The sequence below is a fragment of the Rhincodon typus genome, chromosome 24, assembly GCF_021869965.1.
Source record: "Rhincodon typus isolate 14 chromosome 24, sRhiTyp1.1, whole genome shotgun sequence".
In the NCBI taxonomy this organism is placed as follows: Eukaryota; Metazoa; Chordata; class Chondrichthyes; order Orectolobiformes; family Rhincodontidae; genus Rhincodon; species Rhincodon typus.
Genome location: NC_063355.1, coordinates 22,367,926 through 22,383,211, shown reverse-complemented (window position 1 = coordinate 22,383,211; position 15,286 = coordinate 22,367,926). Strand labels below are relative to the sequence as shown.

General features: G+C 39.5%; 1 protein-coding gene across 2 annotated transcripts in view; it reads right to left on the bottom strand.

Annotated features, from left to right (window-relative positions):
- The window catches only part of ccdc62 (coiled-coil domain containing 62), a 51,476-nt gene that overhangs the window by 24,650 nt on the left and 11,540 nt on the right, over positions 1 to 15,286 (bottom strand). For both annotated transcript variants that reach the window (XR_007264638.1, XM_020512885.2), the window contains exons 2-5: positions 8,524 to 8,617; positions 7,657 to 7,697; positions 4,559 to 4,717; positions 149 to 341 (exon numbers count right to left, since the gene is read on the bottom strand). Coding sequence is in view for 1 of the 2 variants with exons in the window: in XM_020512885.2 (XP_020368474.2) it covers positions 149 to 341; positions 4,559 to 4,717; positions 7,657 to 7,697; positions 8,524 to 8,617 (487 nt within the window). In the remaining variant the exon portion in view is untranslated. The remainder of the gene's footprint in view (positions 1 to 148; positions 342 to 4,558; positions 4,718 to 7,656; positions 7,698 to 8,523; positions 8,618 to 15,286) is intronic.

Here is a 15,286-nt window from a genome sequence, read left to right as displayed (position 1 = left end):
TTTGCTAATTTATCCAGAAGAGAATTCAGTCATATAGCATGAAGCAAGGAAGTATTTCTTTCAGGACTAAAGTGAGAAACCATTGAAACTGAGGTTTTATGTGTTAGCCACCTGGACATGGTATAATTTTTTTCAAAACAATACTAACGTTCCAATTTAGCACATCTCTCTTCCAGGCTAAGTATCCTCAGTCGATCCTCCTCCCATGCCAGAAGTTGCTTTTGGTGTGCTGCCACCATTTCATTTAACTCTTTGTCCCGATCTTTCAGTTCTGCAACAAGCAGTTGTAACTCATTGCGCTGCTTCTGAATGGTGGCATTCTCCAAATCTGCATTTGCATTCTGGGACAAAGGTAACGATATGAGAAATTTTGTCCTAGGTTTGTTTGATTATCTTACTTCACAAACAGGATAACACTGATTTTGATAAACAGTTAAATAAATAATAATGGCAACAGTTTCAATAATGACAACTACCAACAAGGGCAGCTCTAGTTACCAATCCAGGAAGAATATTTGACATCTGAATCTTTTACTTCATCTTTACAACATGATTACTCTGATGGATATAAAATGTTGCATAGGTTACATCGGTTTAGAGAGTAAACTTAATAGAATTTGCAAAATTGGTAATAAGTTCCAAGGACAAAGTAAAGATTTAATTAACTTCTAAAATGCAATTCAGTTTTCTTTCCCATACGAGTACATTAGAAGTAATGACTGGAAAGCGTTTACAATATTTTAGAAATTGTCTTCTCACACAGGTCTTCATTCTACTTGGATAAAGTGAAGTGGAGCAAACCACAAATAGCTATTTTTCATTTAATATTTCCAGGTTCGATTCTGTTAATATAGGAAAAGGGGTGGATTATTTAGCCCCATAAGCCTTTCCTATCATTGGTTTACATAATGACTAATCTATACCTCAATTCCATTTGTCTCTGATCCATAAATTTCATATACATACCTAATTAGGATTTGTCAATCACAATCCAGAAAATTGCAAGTTTCACAATGCTACCACACTTTTGTGACAAAGTGTGTCCTGATTTCACTCCTAGTGCTGGTCTATTTATCATATCCACAAGAATATGGGTGTCTGTTAATTATCACTAAGATGTATCCCATCTGCACCGCTTTCTTTTTCCTGAGAAGCAGCTCCAGTATTTCAAACCCTTTCTTTTAAAAACAACCATTCAGCCACACATTTGGTTCTATCCCCGTCTGTTCCACTACAGAATCCTGGGAGTACTCCAGAGATTATTACCCTCAAGGTTTTGCTTCTTACTGTAGAATTTATTTCCTTCTATCCCTTTGTACAACTTCAAACTGACTCAAAACCAGGTCTTCAGGCTGCTCACGCCTATTCCAGAATTCAATCCACTATGCCCCAAACCCTGGCACATGAAAAGTTAATTATTATTGAGCATTCTGCAACAAGTCCTCCTCATCATAGAATTCCCCACAATGACACTCACCTATTTAACCACCTGTTTCATTTCCACCAGGATAATAATTTATCTGTCTTGTGCCATATAGTCATCCATGGGTTTCCTCCCATATGTCACATTTCTGATTGCATCACAGGTATCTAAATATCTAAGTAAACAGATTAAGTTCTGCTGATGATCTACACATACCTTTCACTTTCCGCCTGTCTGCTGATAACCACTCAGCCTTCCCTGGCAGCTTCTCTAACTCCTGGGAGGCAAGTAACGTTTGCTACATAAAACTGTCCCGTCTAAAAGTCAAGAGTTTTTTTTTCCTGTTAATTCATACCTCCCCTCCTATTAAAATCCTTGTCTTTTGTTCTTCCTCCCAGCTGTTTCCTTGCCTCTGCGCTTTCTTAAAAATGGTTACACCTTGAACTTCTTCCAGTTCTGACAAAAGACTATCTATTTCTCCACAGATGCCACCAGACTGCTGAGTGTTTCCAGCATTTCCACTTCATTCACAGCACTTTACTTTCATTTCATTGGTTTTATTGGTAAATTGATTTTCAGATTTTGATTGATTTTGGCTTAAAATTATTTGAATTACTTCCATCTTTGTGATTTTTACTTGAAAAACCAAATTTTGCAGGAGTTCAGCAAGTCAAGCCTGTTTGTACATGTTTAGATTATTACATTATTTGGTCTCAAAGTTTCTGGAACTGTGAGCTGATAATGACACAGCAAAAGCAACGGAGCATCTAGGACCTTGCTGAGCAACAGGACAAAGAATATATGACTTTAACCAATGACACTTAAGGATTGGGAAATATACCTAAAGAGCATGGAAGAGGATTGTGGATTAGAGTGGATTAAATTAATGTCAATTCAAGATTAGGAAGAGAAGTAAATGGGAGGAAAAGAAATTGTGGAATGAAAGAAAAAAAATAAAATTTGACACTGTTAAAATTAAACAATTCATAACTTGAAAGAAATGAGACTCTCCACAATTTTTGATTTTCCAGGCAATAGAGGCAGTCATCAACAATCACTGGTGACAGTAACAATTATTAAAAGGGTACTGATACTGTTAATTACTAGATTTAACTTTCTTGGGAAAGTTTAATTAACAATAAAATGTGCAAATGAAAATCACAGTGAGGTTAAGCACAAAATGACATCCTCACACAGCAAATAGTAGTGCAGGGCAAATCAGACATCAATTCATAGCAATTTGCAATTCACTGGTTATCTCTTCCACATCAAATGTTTATGGTCAGTCTGTGTATTCAGAGTAAAAAGTGTCATTCAGGAACTATTACTGAAAAATATGACGCAGTATTTTTTAAGTTTTTTAGCGAAAACCTGAAAGAGGTCAGGTGAGCATTTTTTAAAAAAGTAAATTTAATTCTTTCTGGCTCCTGTTGCCTCTTACTTGTTGGTAATGTATCACTTCGGGGGCGGATGGGAAACACAAGCCAATAATGGTCTACTGAATTAGTGCTATGAAAAAGGTAATATCCGATTTACCTACTAATAATTTTAAATTGTGGTGTTAAATTCTGCAAGTCCAAGTATGGGGATGAACTGGTGTTAAAGCTTAATTTTACAGCTCAATTTTGCCTACTTTATCAGAAAAATCCTAACTATGATTTAATCTCATTAGCACTTCACATATGCACTAGGTATTAAATCACATTTTTCTAATGAAGCTAAAACATAAGATTCAACAACAGTACCTTGTCTTTCTCCTAGGCATGCTACAGTCCCTCTGCTCCCTTAGCTTTAGTATTTTGATAGTAATGGATGTTTGCACTCTGGGCTGTCTATCAATGCCCCCAGATGTGGGGGCGATGGCCTAGTGGCATTATCGCTAGACAATTAATCCAAAGACCCAGGTAATGTTCTGGGGTCCTGGGTTTAAGTCCCACCATGGCAGACGGTAGAATTTGGATTTAATAAAACAAAAAAGAATTAAGAATCTAACGATGACCACAAAACTTGGGGAAAACCCATCTGGTTTATTCAGTAATGTCCTTTAGGGAAGGAAACTGTCATCCTTATCTGGTCTGGCCTATGTGTGACTCCAAACAGCAATGTAGTTGACTTTTAATGGCCTTCTAGGCAATTAGGGAAGGGTAATAAATGCTAATCAGCAATGCCCACATCCCAGGGAAGAAGAAAAAATGGGGAGTCAGTTCAGTGTTTAGTTTGGAAAAAGGTTTCTCATTATGTTCACTATTTTTTCCTTGTATTTTTGTTTAATTTCTGATACATCTGCATCTTTGCTATTTTTTTCTCATGTTTTTGGTTGATGTAAGGTATGCATCCAAAAGGTTAAATTATGCATTATTACATACTGGATCCTGTAGCTTATTTCTGGCGGTTTTAAATTTTATCATAATATCCTGAATACATAGGAATTCCCTTTCAATTTAATTTTAATTTAGAACTGGGTGATACCCAAGGGGTCACACTATATTGATGTCCAATATGACTGTGAAAAGGGAAACAGATATATTTTCTTACAGAATAAAATCCCAAATGAGCAGCACCACAGCAGGAAACCACAAAGGGGACTCAAGAAAAGAGCTGCCAATAGAAGCTGCTTGCCAAGGATAAGATAGGTTAAGGTCAGGTCATTTGACTCTCGAGCCACCTTAGACATCTGACAACATAAAGAAAACTATTTAATCATTATTTACCGTCTATTCTGATTTCCAGTAGAACCAAACTATCATTCAATATTACCCAATTACATTAGAAATTATTAAAGGACAAGACCCAGAGATAGGTGAAGGGAGTTTACCATTTCAGTATTTGAGTCCATTTCCAGTCACTAAATTTATCTGGGGTCCAGGAAAGCAGAAGGTCAAAGCTGTGGCCTTTAATTCTGGGGTATTTAGTCCAGTGGGGTATTCACATCAATAGGAAGAACAGTGGCAACTCCCAAATCCCACCTAGCCTATTGTCCTAGATAGGGAGTTGAAAATCAGACTTTGACCTGCTAACAATCTAACATATGATCTGTTGGATAAAAAAGATAGAAAGATTGGGTTTCCTCATCTGCCATCTGGAACAAAAAAGAGAAAAGAGAGGCTAGCTTAGCCCAAAGCCCAAATTACTCACATTTTTCGCAGAAGCATTCAGTATAGGAACTGGCTGAATAGCTTTTGTTGGACAGGTTTTATATCTTCCTGCATTTGTTGCAGCAAAATCTTGCATCTTCCCAAAGTTCATCTTTGAATCCCCTATAGATTTTGAACAGCTAACATTCTCTAGTGAAGGCTGAGAAGATAATCAAAAATCAAATGTTACTTTTATAAAATTAACAATTAGCACAGAAATTCCCTTTCATTTAAAATTTAAAGCATTAGAATGAAGCACAAATGGGTCAATGGTGGAATTAATAGACAGTGAGTGCTCCTGCTGGAATGTAGAATGGACAGTAAATTTAATTACAATGGACATTGTGTTATTTATTGGATTTGAGGTATTAATGTAAATGGAGATTTAAAAAGCAGACAAATAAAAAGTGCAAAGAGTTCAATGTTTATCTAAACTTTGTACACAACCAACTCCCAATCTCAGCAATGCTGCTGCTTAGAGATACAAGTACAAATCCCAAAGGAGGCAACCAAGAAAGTCATGGGATGTAGACACACAACCATTCTTAACAGTCTGGCCTTATGTGCACAAACGTTCCCAAGGGCCAAATAGCCTACTCCTGTTCCTATATTTTATGTTCCCACAGGCAAGTCTGAAGCCAGTCTGCAAGTGCAACTGGGAATTTGGCAACAGAAGGTCAGAATGAAAGTCTCATGAGGAGTTGTCCCTCACAGTTTTTAAGACGATGGGTTGAATGGAGTTCCACCACAGCGAAGGTGTCAGCGATCCACCACAGTGAAAGTGTCAAACAAAAATGTGGGTGTGGAGGTCAGCAGGAAAATCATGCAGATTCGATGAAACATGGATGGGAGAATTCAACTTTAATCTAGGACAGGCTGGGGCTGTGGAAATGGAATGATTCCTGTTCTCACCAATTTCTTATTCAACACTCACCCTGGCATTTTTAGCTAATCATTACCTTTCACCATGCTCTGGCTGTTAGGTTGCATGCAGTGCTTTACTGCCCAAGGACGCTGAAATCATTTCAGGGCACTACTGACATCAGGAGGTCATGATCTTTGCATTCAAAGCACACTTGACTAGAAAGTCGACCATAATAAAATGTCAGGAATGAAGGGTGGTCATGAGTCATTGAGTTGACATGGTCTAATCTTGATCCTTCTCACTCACCATGTAAGAGGAGAAATAAGGGCTGGGTGAGTGATTTAGAATCATGGCCACTGGATGGAAATCACTTAGGGATTTAGGAAAAATGCAGGTAAAGAAGCCTTCATCCACCAGCTGTTTCAAAGATGCTTAGCGTAGGTCAGTTGGCTTTCCAATCTTATGAGTAGTCAAATCCTCAAAAAGGAAATACGCAGCACATAAGTCTCTACAATTAAATGGTATGCTAATCACACTTTTGAAGTTTCTATTAATTTTCTTCCTTACTGATGTAAATGAGAATAACATTTCCTACCAAATGAGAACAGCATGCTGATTGGTGGAGGCATTGTCTAAGAGAATGTACAAGTAGCAACGAGTGGTGTTTGCAACTAACAGGATGCTGCTGTAAAACCAAAAAGATCTCCTGCCTATCACACAAAACAGTAATGTGGTGTATAATTTTCACTTCTCATGCGGCAGGCCACACTGCTTTCAGACTTCAACTGTTAAGACAAAAAGTGTGTCTATTGCAAATAACTGAAAAGACAAGGTATTGACTATACCCAACCAGCCCATGACTGCAAACCTCAAAACACGTCAATCATTACACATGATTCTGCAATTGGACTCTATTTGCTGAATAATTCTTTTTTAAACAATCTGTTCTTTCATGGGATGTGAGTATCACCGTCTAAGCCAACATTTATCGCCCTCCTTAATCATCCAGAAGTGACCATATTGCTTTCATCTAAAACCACTCAAGTTAACGATGACAAATTTCCTTCCCTAAAGAACATATGTGAAGCAGATGAGTTTCTTTGACAATTAAGTGATTACATGGTCACCATTGATTGATTGCTTTATTTATCGTCACATGTACTGAAATGCAGTGAAAAGCTTTGTTTACGAGTGGTAAAGGCAGCTCATAGTAAGCAAAGGATGTACAGATCAAAAAAGACATTGCACAGGGCATGTGCTAGGCAAGATCAATGTTAGCAAGATCAATCATTATTTGAGGCTTGAGAGTCCAATCATCAGTTTGATAACAGCTGGAAAGAAGCTATTCCTGAACCTGCTTGTGCATGTCTTCAGGCTTCTGTATCTTTTGCCTGATGGAAGAGGTTGTGGGAGATCATTACCGGGGTGCGAAGGGTCTTTGATGTTGGCAGCCTTTCCGTGGCAGCGAACTCTGTAAATGGAGTCCACAGATGGAAGGTTGGCTTCCACGATGGTATAGGCTGTGCACACCACCTTCTGTAGTCTCTTACAGTCCTGGGCAGAGCAGTTTCTGTACCAGGCCGTTAAGCACCCAGACAGTGTACTTTCATGGTGCATCTGTAGACATTGGTGAGGGACCTTATGGACATGCCAAATTTCCTTAGCCGCCTGAGGAAGAAAAGGCATTGTTGTGCCTTCTTGACTGTCACATCTGTGTGCGAAGTCCAGGACAGATTGTCGGTCGTCGTCACTCCTATGAACTTGATGTTTTTCACCCTCTCAACCTCAGTTCCATTGATGTAGAGGGGGTTGTGTTCTCCTTTCTTTCTGCAGTCAATGATCAGTTCTTTAATTTTGCTAAAGAACTTTACATTCCAGATTTTTACAGATTTCAAATTTCATTATCTGTTATGGGATTCAAACCTACGTCTGGTGAACATTACTAGTCCAGTCACATTATCACTGCACCACCTCCCTTGTGTGAATGCTAAGAACTACACTGACAACTAATTTGAGCTCGTTCGGTAGCTATTGCACATTCTAAAAGCCATGTAAATAGAAAGGACCTTGTTCACTGTAGAAAGTAAGAACAAGTACACACTTTGCACCAGTTTCAAAATAGGTGTCAGCCATTCTCTGGTTCATTCCTCAAGACAATGCCTTCACCAATTTAATTTAAGCAAAGCCTGGAAGTTAACTGTCAATTATCATTTAACTGGTGTTTTCTTCCTTACCTTAGATTTTGGAGAACTATGCCACTGTTCAAGGTGTGTTTCTAAAAGACAGTAAAATCACAATCCATTAACTCTAGCAGGAATCACTTCTTGGTAAAATCTACTGTGATAACATAAACTTCAGAGCTTTAATAACTGTTCATGGATTGAAAGAAGCAGCAATAACCGTTTGGAATAAACTGTTAAGGGACAAGGCCAAACCATTATACAGGGATTGAAAGCAATTAGCTACGGCTGAGAGAAGGAGTTGTTGAAGCTACAAGAATAAAACTGTTCTAGCACCTGCTTGATAACTAACTGCCTGATGCCACAAGAACAAATGATTGCCCTGTTAAAGGATTTAAGAGTTAATCGCAGAAAAGCTGTGTCTTCAAACGGACAATCAATGTCACTGTAACAAGGATCAGGAAAACTACTTTTGATAAAGAGGCAAGCTGCAGACTTGATAGTTCCAGAGCAGTAACCAATATTTTGAACGAAAAAATTGAAATGATAATCAATAATGTCAGAAAATTGTATAAAAATACAACTCCAGGACTTTTCAGCAACAGAACTTCGAAGAACAACACTGCACAAGGATTGAACCCTGGACAGATCAAGAGACGGACTCTGTTGGTGCGAATTGTAGCTGAATTCCACCAGTAATAGCTGAGTCAGGTTGTGAGGCTTAACTTGCTTACTTGAAGGGTCTTATTTGGTTGTTACATGCAATAAAGTTCAAGTCATTGTTTCAGTATTAGATTATCTGTGAGATGTCTTAGTAAGTAACCAAATTAAAGGTAGCTTGGGGTAATTTACCCAACACTACTCAATGTTATAGAAAATCTTATCGTGTTAGGGATCTATCATAAAATGCAAGCACAATACCTGACGTAGAGCCTGATGCATTTACAGGATTCCTGGGATTAATAAGAGGGGAGTCTCCAGAAGGTTGGTTCCCTTCCATTTCAACCCCTGGTACCTAGATTTGAATGAAACAAAATATAATGCTGCTTTAAATGTTATGATAATGGACAAGCAAGAATCAGTTCTCATTTCCTTTGTGTAAATATGAAATTCAAAAACTAAAATCCAGAGCTACGTATTAAGACCTATTAGTGCTATAGTTTTCATGTATGCATCAATTTCAAGATTAAGCTTTTGTGTATAGAGTGTTCTTTGTATAAAACAAAAGAACTTACCAAATCCAAAGTAAAACTAGCATGTCAGGGGAAATAAGAACAGGAGACTTTGAAAAACAGCAGAAATAATAGGCAATTTTTTACCTGCTAAATAGAGTGGTTTGGGTGGGGGCAGCTGCAGGGCGTTAATCAATATGGCTTTAACAGACAGTTCATGAGTTTCCTAAGCGACATTGAACTTTTTGGGTCTACCAGCATGGCAGACACTCATTGAACAATGAACCTGGCAAGCTGTGAAGCCTTAAGAGATAGAAATTCCAAGGTGAGTGGCCAGTCTGTGAAAGATTTGTGCTGGCTAGATTTGACTTGAAAGCCTGAGTTCATGTTTTCAGTATCATTTAAGTGGAGACAGTGGTTTTGCTGCTGAACCAATAAGCGATAGGGCCAGACCAACACTCTGGGAACATAAGCTCAAATCTCAAAAGTGGATGGAGTTTTACAAGTCAGTGATAGCTGTCAGGGTTAACATTCCACCAGCTGATACTGATACCCTGCTGCTGGTGCTTTTCTTGTTGATCCTGGTGTTGCAACTCTTGGTGTTGATAAAAACCAAAAGAACTGCAGATGCTGTAAATCAGAAACAAACACAGAAATTGCTGGAAAAGCTCAGCAAGTCTGACAGCATCTGTGAAGAGAAATCAGAGTTAACATTTCATATGTCCAATGACCCTTCCTCAGAACTGGATCCTTCTGAGGAAGGGTCACCAGACCCAAAGCATTAACTCTGATTTCTTTACCAGCAATTTCTTGGTGTTGATATCTGCTTTCCTATTGCCCGCCATCACTTATGCAGTATTAGCCTGGACCTCCGATGAAGAGCAACAGGCACAGTCACAAGGTGTTGCAGCACCAGGAGCATCAAGAAAAGCACCAGGAGCAGAACATCAACAGCAGCATCTCCACACACTCCTGCTACTCTGCATTTTGAAACAAAGAACAGAAAATCTCAACTTGAAAGTGGGAACAACATCAGCAGAAGGTGAATTTCCTGAACTCCATGGAGTAACAGAGCCTCATGAGGCTCAGGCTTTCACAGCAGATCAAAGTTGACAACTGGAGTCTCCTGGAATAAGACCTCTTTCCAAGAGGGCTAGACTGGCACACAAGGCCAACTGACATCGAGGTCACCATGGCCCTGAATGTTTTTACTTCCAGTTCCTTCCAGAGATCTGCTAGTGGGGTCTACAGAGTCTCTCAAGTGCATCTCCCAAATCACTAAGCCTGAAACTTATGTTCACATTGGCACAGTGGTGTCAGTCTGACATAAGAGGGTAATAAAAACAGAAAATGCTGGAAATACTCAGCAGGTCCAGTAGTACCAGCAGAGAAAGAAACAAAGTACTATTTCAGCTCAACGACTTTTCATCAGAATATCAATTGCAAGCATTGAACAAAAACAGGAGTTGCTGGAAAGGCCCAGCAGGTCTGGCAGCATCTGTGAAGAAAAAATCAGAGTGAACATTTTGGGTCCCATTGACCACCGTTCTGAGGAAGGGTCACTGGACCCAAAACATTAACTCTGGTTTTTTACTTCACAGATGCTGCCAGGCCTGCTGAGCTTTTCCAGCAACTTCTGCTTTTGTTCCTGATTTACAGCATCTGCAGTTCTTTTGGTTTTTAATCGCAAGCATGGCCCAAATTCTCCAGTCAAGTTAAGAACCTCTGTTTTCAACCATGATCAGAGAAAAAGCTACCCATTTAATTTGCTCCAATTTTCGTGGTTGATCCTCCAATAGAGGATTCTGCAGAACTCACTCATCGCAGGAAACCTCAGTCCATAAGCCACACCAATTTTTAATAGCACAACATGGATATTCTGGTAAGTAAGAGCTGAAATGTCCCGATGTATTATTTAAAGAGTGTACAAGTGAATGAGTAATTGTACAGCTAATAATCTGGGTAGCCTACAGGAGATAAATAGTTAAGGAGGTGCAATAGGTGAGGTAAACAAGTTAAGGGGTAGAGTGGGTAATTATATTGGGTCACGAGGGAATGTCAGGTTGCTGGTAGGAGCTAGTCAGGTTGGGGAGTCAGTTGAACAGTTACCCAGGAGTTCAACTAGGATTTTTCTGCCTAGTATCTCCTGGGTAACAATCCAGGTAATTAAGTTGAAACTGATTAAAGACTCCCGACTCTAGTTCAGAGTCAGAAACCTTTAGAGGATCCAAGCGAGCAGGGGAATTGCCCAGTGGAAGCTTAATATCATTGAGTCATTATGTCGGAATTCTGTGGGATCCCAACAGGCTGCCGACTAATCAAGAGACTGGAAGATCTGGGCCAGGAATTTGGTTTCTCTCTCCACAGATGCTGTCTGGCTTGCTGTGTACTTCTAGCATTTTCAGGTTTTACTTCAGATCTCCAGTGTCTGCATTGTTTTATGTTTGTATTAGACATGGGATGGGGTGGAAGGAACAGTTTTGCTACAGTAGCTAGGTTTCCACAGGAACGGAGAGATCTACAAATCAAGGCACTCTCAGAGCAGTCTTCATCAGTCACAAGAATTTTCAATCCCTCAATGTTGAGACAGTCCGATACCATTACAAGGTGGTCAGGAACACCTTTGCTAAATATCCAGAGAATTGTAACCACTCATTCTGTAGTAGTTACATCCTGGGTGACAAGGCCTACCATTTAAAAGTCTGACTGCTGATTCCTGTGAGGATCCCTCTCCCAGTGAACCAGAGGAGATGAATCAGTAACCACTCAACCACAGAGCTATCAGAGAACAAACCATTCAGTGATTCAAGCTGGGCTCAGGTACATTGACAGATCTGGAGGTGCCCTTCAGTACATTCCACTGAAGGCTCCAGCACAGTATGCACTGCAGTGTCCTTCACAACACTGTGCTGCAGAGAGGAGTTGCACTGCAGAAAGAGCAGAACAAGTGACATCCTCAGAGGAGGCAGATCCAGATATGGCTACCTCACCCAGCTGCACCCTCTACAATGGCCTGATCCAGGCACACTGGACTTTATCTGTATTTGTGAGGGCCTCTCATAATGCCACCAAGAACTCTATCCTCACCATTCACCCCCCAAAATACAACTCATTCCAACAGTCAACTATCAAACTATCTCTGTAATCCTTCCTCCTCAAACAATTTGATCATACCATTCATCAGAAAACTGCTGACCAAAGTGAATTCAGGATACAGTCAAATAGGGGCGAGGAGAAGTCGTTCAAATACATTGTTTCATTCATTGAAATTAGAATCTGTGAAGCACAATAGTCAAGTAAATCCCCAAGTGTAACTACGAAGTCTTTCTCATCCACTTCCTCTTACTCTTACATTTTTTATTCGTTACTCATTCACGGGATGAGGGCGTTGCTGGCCAGGCAACATTAATTGCCCGTCACTAATTGCTCAGAGGGCAGTTAAGAGTCAACCACATTGCTGTGGGTCTGGAGTCACATGTAGGCTAGACCAGGTAAGGATGGCAGTTTCCTTCCCTGAAGGACTTTAGTGAACCAGATTTTTTTCCCCCCACAGTCAACAATAGATTCATGGTTATCATTAGTCTCTTAATTCCAGATTTTAAAAAAAAATTGAATTCAAATTCCACCATCTGCCATGGCGGGATTTGAACCCAGGTACTGAGAACATTATCTGGGTTTCTGTATTAACAATCCAGCAATAATACCACTAGGCCATCACCTCCCCTGACATGGTAATAACTTGTGATTTCACTGAAGCTAAAGGCAGACTGCTCCTTCTACTCCTCTGACAAATGAGATGCCCCTGGCAGAAAGCCTCTAGGTTTTGTACTCCTGCACCAAAGACTGCCGCATGTGCCCATGCCCAAATGTAATTTAACAACTAAAATCATGAAATATGATGAGTTATAATCTTGCCTGGTCTCTTTCCCCATTTAGGTAAATGGTTTCAATGGTAAAAAAAACACATTGATCGTTAAGGAGAAGTACTCTGCAGGAAATTGTACATCCAGCCCATGAATAGATAGCATCATGTAGCAGGGGAGCCTGAGATAAAATGGGTGCTGACAATGAGCAATTTCACTGAGCAGTAATGTATTATTGTATGTAAACAGAAAAAAAAATTGACAGGTACTCACCATTGTACACAAGTTGCAGACTGGTGAACTTGGAAATAAATTCCCAAAAGTGAAAAAACTGTGTAGACTTATCCTATAAATTTGTCTGCAAGCATCCAATATAGTTTGAACAACAGTAATGTGAGCTTTATTTGACTGTATGATATAGGGACATTTTACAAATAATGATGAAGTGATGTTTTATGACTTCAGCTATGATGGCACAGTAGTACCAGGCAGCCAATCAGCTCACAGATATCATGCTGGGCTGTAACAGATTAGCAGTCACCACTAACTTTTCTGATCAACTGAACCACTGATGCAACTAAAATAAATTATACATGCTCTGGTAAATCTGAAGAGTACTGCACAGCAAGACAATTACACAGCATGCTCTCAAACCTTAAATATTAAACTCAGACATCAGCTTTTCTGCCTGAGATTAGTTCTCAATGTGTCACCACCTGACTGCACCCTCAAAATTAAACCATTTATTTGTATACATCACCAGTAAAATAAAGGGTCTATAAGCAATTGACTTTATTCTAACTTGGGTTACTTATTAACACCAAATTATTGAATTGAAAGCACAGTTGGTTTGCCAGAATATACAGGACCAAGTGAATAGTCATTGTCTTTCAAATACTGTATTAGCTACAGGTGACAAGCTTTCATTTAAACATCACAAAACATTCACCAAATATACCAAATGGAAGAAGGGAACAGAAAATGGAAATAATTAATCAGAATTGAAAAAAAAATGATGAATATTGGAATATAAATACTGAATTCTAGTGTTGAAAAGCCTAGAACAGAGATGTGTGAGAGCTGAACTGAAAAGTACATTGTTAGGAAACAGTACAGAAAAGGTTGCTCTAGAACACAAATTTGAGCAGTAGAACAATAAGACACAGATTCAAACTAATTAATGTTAGCATTAGGACTGATATCAGGTGGGCTTTTCATGTAGGGAATGATCAACATTTGGAATAGACTTTCAGGCAGAGTAGTAGACGTGAAAACACTGGAATTGTTTAAGAAATAACTATGTAGAGCAATGTGAATGTGCACAGTAATTATGGATGGATGAATTAAGATGATCCAATTGGCCTATCACTCAGAAGACTGCATTGTGATCCCTATTCCGTGTTTAAATATAGATAGTGAAATTCACTGAAAGGTGCTTTTAAAGAAGCACCGACTGAATACAACACGGAAGGAGATTATTCAGTCCATTGACAGGTGCTGGCTCTCTGCAAGAGCAATTCAATTGATCATACTTCCGGCTCTTTCTCTGTATCCCTGCAATATTTTTTACTCTTCAGGTATTTATGCAATCCTGTTCTGAAAGGCCCAACTGAATCTGCTTCTACCACACTCCAGGTAGTAAAGGCTGGAGGTCTAGCCCCTCACATCCTGGTTCTCTGCGTCTTCCTGCAATTCAGAGTTTCTTCCCTGGCAAACAGCGCATATTAAGGATAGAACAAAAACATTTGTGGAGGGTTGCTATGACACATGGTTGTGAAATCACAATGGAAGGCGAGGAGGGAAAGGATGAATGTTGGCTGTTCAGATGAAGTTCCGAGGAGGTTCCTTGGAGAAAGGAATGTGTGGAACTGTAAAGTGTTGTGCTAAGAAGTGCTGTATAAGAGAATGCTAGGAATGTCAAGAGTGTTGGATGCCACCTGAACACATGATGCCAACTCACCTATCCAAAGCTAATGGGAGTCATTACATCTGTTGTGAAACTGCACCCAAAATTCCCATGTACCACATCCTTCTGCATTCAGCTCTCTCAATATCCAGCAACAGTTGCCTAGTTTGTATGGGTGACATGTTTCTCTCAACTACAGGAAGCACCTCATCCCTTCTCGCTCTCATCGCCTCCAGCATTATTTGTGTGTGTGCGCGTGGTCTTTCTATTTCTTCCTATATTCTTGCCTCAGTTAGTCTCCAAGGCAAGATTTCCTGCAGCCGTTAGCTTCTATTGGGGTCCTTTTAAATAGAGAGCCTTCATTTGTGGGCTGTGGGCCATAATCATGTCCGCAGCCTTGAAGTGATTTGGAAGCTTAGTTCCATGGCTGAGTTTCAAAGCTAGAGAAAAGCTCACTGAAAGAACATAATATTTACCAACTTACTATCAGCTGCAGGGTGTAGGCCCATTATAAAATTCACCTGAGATACAAATAACTAATACAATTTCTTTCTTATTTTCAAGACATAGATTCATTTTTATCTCCCCATGGGAAAAAAATGAATAACCAAATCAGGGAAAAACAACTGAGTATTTATCAAGGTGTAGAGCTGGATGAACACAGCAGGCCAAGCAGCATCAGAGGAGCAGGAAAGCTGACGTTTCGGGTCTGGACCCTTCTTCATTTCTGAAGAAGAGTCCAG